The sequence below is a fragment of the Tamandua tetradactyla genome, chromosome 16 (genome assembly GCF_023851605.1).
Source record: "Tamandua tetradactyla isolate mTamTet1 chromosome 16, mTamTet1.pri, whole genome shotgun sequence".
NCBI classification, from domain to species: domain Eukaryota; kingdom Metazoa; phylum Chordata; class Mammalia; order Pilosa; family Myrmecophagidae; genus Tamandua; species Tamandua tetradactyla.
Window position 1 is genome coordinate 68364611 of NC_135342.1, and position 10322 is coordinate 68374932.

The window sequence follows — 10322 nt, forward strand, 5'->3', positions numbered from 1 at the left end:
CAAATCCTCAACATTGCCAACCCCTACCCTTCCCTACCTCCACTCCCCAGACCATGCTGCGAGCCTGCCCGAGCCAGTAAATGACACCTACCCTTTAGAAAACAGCGGGGAAATTTACCAAATCATACACAGTCCTCTGCTTTCCTAAGAAATAACCCCTAAGAGGGCTTGGCTCAACCACTGTCCATTCTTTTTTAAAATGTACTTTTAGCAAAATTATTTCCTTAGCTGAGTCACCTTCCCTTCCAGTGACTCACAGCTTTTTCAGGCTCTGCCATGGGATATTGAGAAAGACACTTAGCACTTTCCAACAAGTGTGGTCTGCTCATGAGGAGAGCAGAGTGGCAGGTAGTAGAAATAGGGGTGGGGAAGTTGATCTTTGGGACAGCTGAGGAATATTCCTCATATCCCCCCAAAAATCTCTGAATTTGCACTCCATGTATTTTTCCAACTCACTTTATCACTCTGACATAAAGTCCATCAAATTACAGATCAGCTGGGGTTAACAAGATCTTCTTGCATTGTGTCTGGGAGGCTTAGGAGCAGCCAATCTCTCATACTTTAGTATGAATTATTCCTACACAGAGAGAAGGGAGGAATTCAGGCAACCGAGACTTCTGGAATTAACCGAGGCAGAAATAGCCTTACTTGAGTTAAAACTTGATCGGGGAGGACAGCTGCTGGGAACCTCTGCACCATATTTACCAGCAGCCCCTACCCTCCCCACCCTCCCCACCCCAGCACCATCAGGCTGTGAGTAAAGATTTGTGGGTCTGGCTCTCCCACTCACTTGCTGTGTATCTTGAGTAATTTGTACAGTTTTAGACTCTCAGAGATAGAAGAACCCTCCTGGATCAGCTGGTCCTGTGACCCAGAACCCTAATCCCTAATGTCCTATCTAAGGTTGGCTTCCTTAGCAGCAGAGCCTGAGACAAAGGTTCAGTTTCACATGATTTATTGATGGACTGAGAGAAGTGGGATAGGGAGTGGGACATCTCAGGAGGCTCTGCTGTGTTTTATATATATATATTTTATTGAGAAATATCCACACACATACAGTCCAACCGTACTATACAATCAATGGCTCACAATATCATCACATAGTTGTGTATTCTTTACCATGATCATTTTTAGAAATTTGCATCACTCCAGAAAAAGAAAAAAACAGAACTCATACGTCCTACCCCTTCCCCTCCCTCTCATTGACCCACAGTATTTCCATCTATTCAATTTTTACCCTTTACCTCCCCCTGTTATTTATTTATTTTATCATTATTAGTCATCTGTCCATACCCTGGATAAAAGGAACATTAGACACAGGGTTTTCACAATCACACAGTCACATTGTAAAAGCTATATGGTTACACAACTGTCTCCAAGAATCGAGGCTACTGGAACACAGTTCAACAGTTTCACATACTTCCCTCCAGTCACTCCAATACACCACAAACTAAAAAGGGATATCTATATAATGCATAAGAATAACCTCCAGGATAACCTCTCAGCTCTGTTTGAAATCTCTCAGCCACTGACTGAGACTTTATTTTGTCTCATTTCTCTCCTCTCCCTTTTGGTCAAGAAGGCTCTCTCAATCCCTTGATGCTGGGTCCTGGCTCATCCCAGGAGTTCTGCCCCATGTTTTTAAATAGCCCTTTGAGGCAAGCAGGCTTGTGCACCCCCGACCCAGCTGTTGGCCACCCCTGTGGTGAGGGGAGGATCTCCAGTAAGGCAGCTCCTGGCACCCAAGGCAGGTCGCTGGAGAAGGACAGGAGTGCAGCCCTGCCCACCCTGCTGCGGCCAGGAAGGGGGCACCAACCCTACCTTCCAGTTCCGAGAGCCTTTCAAATATGTCTCCAAACAGGAGGCCCCAAACATCTCCAAGGAGAGAGGTGAGGAAAGAATGCAAGAATCGTTCATTTCTAGAAGAGTCTTGGAATCTGCACTTAGAATAAACCCTAACTACTCCCCACGGCTTCCAGGCCATCAGCGAGGCAACCCCCCCTAGCTCCCCACCAGTTCCACCCACTGTTGCCTGCACTGACCACCCTGCCACCCCGTGTTCTCTTTCTTTCTCTTTGAACAGACTGATGCCTCCTTAAAATTTTTTTTCTTTTTTTGCCTGTTCCTTCCCACCAGATTCCTGCCCGGTTGGCTCCTTCTTGTCAACTCCAGCATCACCTCCCATGGGATCCCTACACTGCCCTTGCCACTCTCTGGCATTACCTAAGTGTTCACTGTGTGCTGTCTCCCCGTGAGGATGCCTGCTCCTGTCTCATCACTGTCCCCAGTGCCAGGCGCAGCCTGGGCACCCAGGGGGCTGGACCAGCTGATGAGTAGTATCTGCTTGAGTGAACTGGACATTCGGACCAGGTGTTGCGATGTTAATCAAGAAGAACTAGGGACCAGGTCAGCTAAACAAGGGGAACGCCCAGAAGCTAGAGGAAAACGGGGCGCAAGGTCAGGATGGGGGAAAGACCAGATAATCCACCAAGCTTCCTCAGTGACTTGATTGCTTCTTCTCCAGCAACCTCTCTCAGCTCCTACTCTCCAATCCGGAGTCAAGAGTTGGCATCCACCTGGCGGAGGAGATGGTTCACCTTTCGGAAGGGTGCAAACCTCTCAAAAGGTCCAGCTCTCGTTCCGCTCTGAGCCTCCCTCTGCCCACTGGTGACCCAGCCTTGGGGACAGCGTCGCCCAAGCACGCAGCGCTGCAAACTTAAACCCGGGCAGGAGGACTTCCTGCGCGCCCATTCATTCCCTCGCCTGCTGCCGCGGTGGCCTCTGCGGCACCCCCGCCCTCCCCACCCTCGCCGAGGCCCAGGACAGGGTCGTAGGCGGCAGCGCGGCTCCGGGCCCCTGGAGACCCCGCGAGGGTGCCCGGGCATTTCCCGCGGGCGGGAGGCCTGTGCCAGGCGCTTGATGCACACGTGTCCATGTACCGTGCGCCGTGACCCCGAGCGATCGTCCAAACGCCACGGCTCGGGGAATCATTAGCTCCATTTTTACCAAACGACGCAGGGGGAGTCGCTTCAATCGCGGGTCCGGGGAGCCTCCGTTATGGGACGTTTTCATTTCGTTTATTTAAAATGCTCTGTGGCCACCTTCTCGCCTTACGCAGCAGCCCTGGGAGGGAGGCACCGTTACCTGCCTTTTACCCAGCCGGGGTGCGCGATTCGAACCCAGCCCGCCCGCCGCGCCCCGGCCTGGGGAGCTCCCCCGCGCGCCCGCGCCCCCCGCAGCAAGGAGGAGCCTCTCGGTACCGGACCCCAGCCAAGCCCCCCGGGCCCCTCCCCGCGCCGGCCGAGCGCCTCGGGCCGCCCCAGCCCGCACGCACGCATGGGGGGCGGCGGGGGGCGGGGAGGGCCGCCTGCGCCCCAGGGGTCCGCGGCTCACCTGGGGCGGCCCTCCCGAGGCGACAGCTGTCCTGGGACTGCGGGGCGCGCGGGCGGTCAGCGCTCTCGGGTCCCGGCTCTTTGCCTCCTCCCTCCTCCTACCCCCGGGCGGCCCGCCCAAAGCCGAATTCCTGCTGACCCAGGCGCCTGGGTCTCTATCTGCTGACCGCCCAGGAATGGAGGTTTGGTTTAAGACAGGAAAATCAATGTAGTTCACCGCGTTAACAAACTGAGAAAAGAAAGGTCACATGACCAGAAAACGCCTTTGACAAAGTACAACATCGGTTCCTGACAAAAACTCTGGGCAAATCAGAAATAGAAAGGAACTTCCTCAACCTGATAAAAGGCGTCTGTGAAGAACTCAGATTATTCCTATTTGAAGAAATCCCAAAGAATCTACAAGAAAGCTAGTAGAACTAATAAATGAATGCAGCAAAGTTGCAGGATATAAAGTAAACACGCAGAAGTCAATTGGGTTCCTATATGACAGTAATGAATAACCTGAAAAGGAAATAAAGAAAACAATTCCACTTACAATAACATCGAAAAGAATCAAATACCTAGGAATAAGTTTAATTAAGGAGGTGAAAGGCTTGTAACACTGACAGTTATGACACATTGCTCAAAGAAATTAAAGAAGACCTAAATAAATGGAAAGACATTGTTCTAGTTTGCTAGCTGCCAGAATGCAATATACCAGAAATGGAATGGCTTTTAAAAGGAGGAATTTAATGAATTGCTAGTTTACAGTTCTAGGCCGAGAAAATGCCCCAATTACAAGTCTACAGAAATGTCCAATCTACAGCATCCAGGGAAAGATACCTTGGTTCAAGATGGCCGATGAAGTTCAGGGTTTCTCTCTCAAGTGAGAAGGCACATGGTGAACACAATCAGGGCTTCTCTCTCAGCGGGAAGGGCACATGGCAAACATGGTGCTGTCATCTGCTAGTTTTCTCTCCTGGCTTCTAGTTTCATGAAGCTCCCTGGGAGGCGTTTTCCTTCTTCATCTCCAAAGGTTGCTGGCTCGTGGACTCTCTGCATCTCATGGCTACATCATTCTGCTCTCTCTGAATCTCTCATTCTCCAAAACATTTCCTCTTTTATATGACTCCAATAAACCAATCAAGACCCACCCAAATGGGTGGAGACATGTCGTCCCCTAATCCAGTTTAACAACCACTCTTGACTAAATCACATCATCCAGGGAGATGATCTCATTACAGTTTCAAACATACAGTATTGAATAGAGATTATTCTACCTTTATGAAATGGGATTTACATTAAAACATGGCTTTTCTTAGGGGGCATACTTCCTTTCAAACCAGCACAGACATTATGTTCATGGATCAGAAGATGTCAGTACTGCCTAAAGCAATCTACAAATTCAATGCAATCCGATCAAAATTCCAGCAGCCTTTTTTTGCCGAAATGGAAAAACTGATTTTCAAATTCATATGAAATTGCCAAGGGCCCCAAATAGCCAAAACAATCTTGAAAAAGAAGAACAAAGTTGAAAGACTCACACATCCTGATTTCAAAACTTACTACAAAGCTACAGTAATTAAAACAGTATAGTAGACATAAGAATAGACATATAGACCCCAATGGAATGGAATTGAGAGTCCAGAGTTAAATCCACATACCTACAGCCTGTTGATTCTCGGCAAGAGTGCCAAGTCCATTCACTGGGGAAAGAACTGTCTTTTCAACAAATGGTGCTGGGACAACTGGAAATCCACATGCAAAGATTTAAGGTGGTCCCCTAGCTCTCACCATATACAAAATTCAATTCAAAATGGATCAAAGACCTAAACATAAGAGCTAATACTATAAAACCCTTACAAGAAAACAGTGAAATTTCTTCAGGACCTTGTAGTAGGCAATGAATTTTTAGATTTTACATCAAAAGCCCAAGCAACAAAAGAAAAAAAAATTAAATGAACTTCATCAAAATTAAAAACTTGTGTGCATCAATGGATATTACCAAGAAAGTGAAAAGACAACCTACAAACGGGACAAAATATTTGGAAACCATATATTTGGTAAAGGTTTAATATACAGAATATATAAAATCCTACAACTAAACAACAAAAAGACAAACAACCCAATGAAAAAATGGAATGGACATTTCTCTAAAGAAGATATTCAAATGGCCAATAAGTATATGCAAATATGTTCAACATTACTGGCCATTAGAGAAGTGCAAATTAAAATTATAATGAGATAACACTTCATATCCCCTACGGTGGCTATTATGAAAAAAAAAAACAAACTGAAAATAACAACTGTTGGATGCAGATGCGGAGAAATAGGAACCCTTGTGCATAATTGGTGACAACAGAAAGCAGAGCAGCCACTATGGAAAACAGTTTGGCAGTTCCTCAGAAAAGTAACCATAGAATTACCATATGACCTGGCAACTCCGTTCCTAGGTATATGCCTCAAAGCTTTGAAAACAGGGGCTCAAAAAGACATTTGTACACCAATGCTTATCACAGCATTATTCACAATAGAAAAAAGGAGGAAGCAACCCAGGTGTCCATCAACAGACGAATGGATAAAGAAAATGTGGTACATCCACACTCCACCCAAAAAAGAGAAGTGAAGTGCTGGTACATGCTACAACGTGGATGTAACTGAAGACATCACGTCGAGTGAAATAAGCCAGAAGCAAAAGAACAAATATTGTATGATTTCTCTTATTTGAAATATTTAGAATAAGCAAATTCATAGAGACTGGAACCAGAACAGTGATTACCTGGGGTGATAGGAGGGGGAAATGGAAGTTATTACAAAATGAGTGTGAATTTTAGTTCAGAATGATGAAGACAGTCTAAATAGATAGTGCTGAAAATTACAGAGTGTTGTCAACGTAGTTAATTAAAAAAAAAAGTCCACTTAGAATGGTTAATGATTTTTAAGGTATGTATATTTTACCACAGTAGAAAATCATTATTTAAAGCTATCTATGAAAAGCCTGTAGCTAAACGGTGAAGGACTGAATGCTTTCCCCTTAAAATCAGAAGTAAGACAGGGATGTCCATTCACTACGGTGTTCTAGAGGCCCCGACCAGTGCAGTCAGAGAAGAATGTATAAATAAATAAACAAAAAACAAACAAACAAAAGACATACAGGTTGGAAAGGAATAAGTAAACTATTAGACGACATGCTCATCTATGTAGAAAACCTGAAAAGTTAATAAGCAAGTTTAGCAAGGCTGCAGGATATAAGGGCAACATACAAAAATCAATTGAATTTCTATATACCAGGACCAAAAGCTGAAAACAACCCAAATATCTATCAACAGGTGAATGGATAAACAGATTGTGGTATATCCATACAAAAGAATACTACTCAGCAATAAAAAATAAAAAAAAGAAATGCCAATATATGCAATATGGAGGAATCTCAAAATAATCATGCTGAGTGAAAGAAACCAAGCTCCCCAAAAGTACATCTGGTATAATTCAATTCATATAAAATTCTAGAAACTCCAAACAAATCTATGGAGCCAGAAAGAAGCTCAGTGATTGGGGATGAGATGTGGAGGAAAGAGTTACAAACGCGCAGGAGGAAACACTTGGCAGTGACTGATACACATTATCTTGATAATGCATCCATAGCCAAGACTTAGCAAATGGTACGCTTTTCATGAAGTTTACTTCATACCCATTATACCTCAATAAGCTTTTTTTGAAAAATTGCATAGAGAAAGGCGGAAAATTTAACTCCCCATTTGGGATAATCCCTGATATTCTTACAAGCAGTGGGGACAACCAAATCAATCGGCCGAACCCCCAGTCTTGGGGTTTGTTCATATGAAACTTACCCCCGCAAAGGATAGGCTAAGCCTACTTAAAATTAGGCCTAAGAGTCACCCCCAGAGAACCTCTTTTGTTGCTCAGATGTGGCCTCTCTCTCTCAGCCGACATGAAAAGCAAACTCATCACCCTTCCCCTCTCTATGTGGGACATGACTCCCAGGGGTGTGGCCCTCCCTGGCAACGTGGGACAGAAATCCTAGAATGAGCTGGGACTCAGCATCAAGGGACTGAGAAAATCTTCTCGACTGAAAGGGGAAAGAGAGAAATGAGGTAAAATAAAGTGTCAATGGCCGAGAGATTGCAAACAGAGTCGAGAGGTTATCCTGCAGGTTATTCTTACGCATTTTATAGATATTCCGTTTTTAGTTTAAGGTGTATTAGAGAGGCTGGAGGAAACTGCCTGAAACTGTAGAGCTGTGTTCCAGTAGCCATGTTTCTTGAAGATGATTGTATAATGATACAGCTTTTGCAGTGTGACTGTGTGATTGTGAAAACCCTGTATCTGATGCTCCTTTTATCTACGATATTGACAGATGAGTAAAAAACATGGATTAAAAATAAGGAAATAATAGGGGGAACAAAGGTTAAAATAAATTGAGTAGATTGAAATCCTAGTGAACAGTGAAAAGGAGTGGTGAGGGGTATAGAAAAATAAATAGGGGGAACAAAGGTTAAAATATATTGAGTAGATGGAAATACCAGTGGGCAATGAGAGGGAGGGGTAAGGGGTATGGTATATATGAGTTTTTTCTTTTTTCTTTTTATTTCTTTTTCTGGAATGATGCAGATGTTCTAAAAAATGATCATGGTGATGAATGTACTACTATGTGATGATATTGTGAGCCGCTGATTGTGCACCATACACGGAATGTTTGTATGTTAAGAATGTTCATGTGTGTATGTTGTTTTGGTTTGATAACACAAAATACACTAAATAAAAAGAAAAATGGCATACCAGTGGATACTTGCACTTGAGGGATCACTGCTTTTCTCAGCCTCCCAAGAGTTCTCTGTCCTCAAAGAGGCTAAGGACAGTCTGTCCCCACTCCACTCCATCCCCATAGGACAGAATGGACTCCACTGCTCACAGGACAAGGCCTTCCTGAGTCCCAGTTGAGGCCCGCACTCCTCCCTGATGGCTGACTGCCCTCAGGACCTTTGCACCTGCTGCTCTTGCTAGACATCCTTCCTCTGTCACCTGCCAGCCTAATTCCTGCTCCAAGAGGTCTTCCCTGCAGCCCCCTCCCCCCAACACACACACAGGCTCTCTCACCTGTGGCCCTTGAGCCTCAAGAGGGCAGAAGCCATTGTTTGCTCCAGATGCCTTCTCCTCCACAACCCCATCAAACCTGCTTATGCTGTCCTGGGCATCGCTTTCTGCCTCAACCCCAGACTGGGCTTTCCTGAAGGCCATGACTTCGCCTGGCTCCCTTCTGTCTCCCCAGCTTTTTTATTCCAATCTCGACCCAGCCCAGACAATCAACTGCCAGGGGCTTGTGCCGAACCAGTCCCTTTGTTATTAATTCAGGAATGTCCCTAATGGAGAACAATGGGGGAAATGGAATTTTTGGTAGACAGAGCAGCTTTGTTTCAAATTGCTTGGTATGTAGAGGGTGGACTGTGGGCACTCGGGCAGATGCAGGCAGGGAGCTGGGAAACCTGGTTTGGGTTTCTCGAATCCTCTTAGTGATTTGGGGCCTAGAGAGCAAACCATCTCCCTTGTCTAGGCCTCACTTGACCCATCTGAAAAACAGAGCTTGAGAAACTCCCTCTCCTCTAGCTGATGGGGGGCGGGTCGCACTGGGGAAAGGTCTTGGGCACACACGGGCTATTTTCCTGCAAAGCTCTGCCCCTGGCTTTGGCTTCACATTTGTTGATTTGGGTTCAAGTCTTGCTCTTCCAAGAAGGCTGGCTGGGGTGTCCCTGCCCTTCTCGGGCCCTGGCTTGCAGGCTCCCCAGTTCTGGCTCGTTGTCCAGTCTGCTTGTTCTACCTTCCAAGAGCAACGGAGGGACCTGCACTGCCTAGCCAGGGTCACAACCCTAACTGAACAATCGCCCGTTCATTACTAGTTTCACAGCTCTCTCCCCTGGTGGATCATAAGGACTGAATTCCGGGCATCTTGCTCAGGGTCTGGCATGGGGAGAATTCAATCGTTGTGTTCAGTTGGCTCAGGGAGTGCAGTGGGGGGCAGGGTGTCTTTTCTGCTACTTGCATCAGTTCTGCAGCTAACGAGGGGGTGGCCACCCTTGCCGCCAGGCGCCATCCCCTCCTCCTTCCACCTCATTTCCAGTCGGACTTGGGACCTGCGCCCCCCACGCCCCCACCCAGGCTAACCTTGGATGAGATGCGACGTGAAGGCTCTACATCAGAGCATGCCTGACCCGAGCCTCTTCTGGGCACTCAGAGCTTGGCACAGCAGATGAGAAGCTGTGAGCCCAGCTGGGAGGAGCTGGCATGGGTGGGGAGGCCAGATCACAGAGCAGGAGAGGAGCGCGGCCAGCGGGGCAGGCCCGAGGTGCATCTGTGGAGGTGGTGCAGAGGGGGGCCGAGACGGGGCAGGAGCAGGAAGGAACCTGATGAAGCCTTCACTACCGTTTTAACAAATGGTGAGAAACAGACTAAATGTCCCTGTGCTCCTTTGAAACTCTTACGTACCCCAGAAAAGCCATGTTCTTTTTCCTAATGCAATCTTGTGAGGGCAGACCTGTTGTTTAGGGTGGGACCTTTTGATTAGGTGGTTTCCATGGAGATTATCTCTGCCCATTCAACGTGGGACTTAATCTGTTTGCTGGAGTCCTTTAAGAGGGAACCACTCTGGAAAATGCTCAGAGCTGACACAGACAGAATTTTGGTGGTACAGAAAGAAAATGCCCCTGGGGGCAGGCCACTGTGGCTCAGCAGGCAGGAATGCTTGCTTGTGATGCCAGAAGACCCGGATTCGGTTCCTGGTGCCTGCCCATGTAAAAAAAAAAAAAGAAAGAAAGAAAATGCCCCTGGGGAAGCTGTTTGAAACCAGAAAAGCTAAAAGACCAGCAGACACCAGCCCCACCCATGCCTTCCCTGCTGACAGGGGTGTTCCACATCCATCGGCCTTTCTTGAGTCAA

At 46.7% G+C, this 10322-nt stretch overlaps 1 protein-coding gene and 1 long non-coding RNA gene across 4 annotated transcripts in view; both read right to left on the bottom strand.

Moving 5' to 3' along the window:
• Positions 1–8680, bottom strand: part of IL34 (interleukin 34) — a 52574-nt gene extending 43894 nt beyond the window's left edge. For 2 of the 3 annotated variants that reach the window (XM_077132982.1, XM_077132980.1), the window contains exon 1: positions 8490–8680. In XM_077132982.1, coding sequence (XP_076989097.1) covers positions 8490–8560 — 71 coding nt within the window. In that variant the 5' untranslated portion in view covers positions 8561–8680. The remainder of the gene's footprint in view (positions 1–8489) is intronic. The other variant, XM_077132981.1, reaches the window with a different exon arrangement.
• On the bottom strand, positions 2126–4192 carry LOC143659723 (uncharacterized). The gene is made up of 3 exons (XR_013163677.1): positions 3394–4192; positions 3007–3123; positions 2126–2576 (listed from the first exon to the last, which is right to left on the bottom strand). It is a non-coding gene; the product is annotated as an uncharacterized LOC143659723 (long non-coding RNA).
• Positions 8681–10322: the final 1642 nt, after the last annotated feature.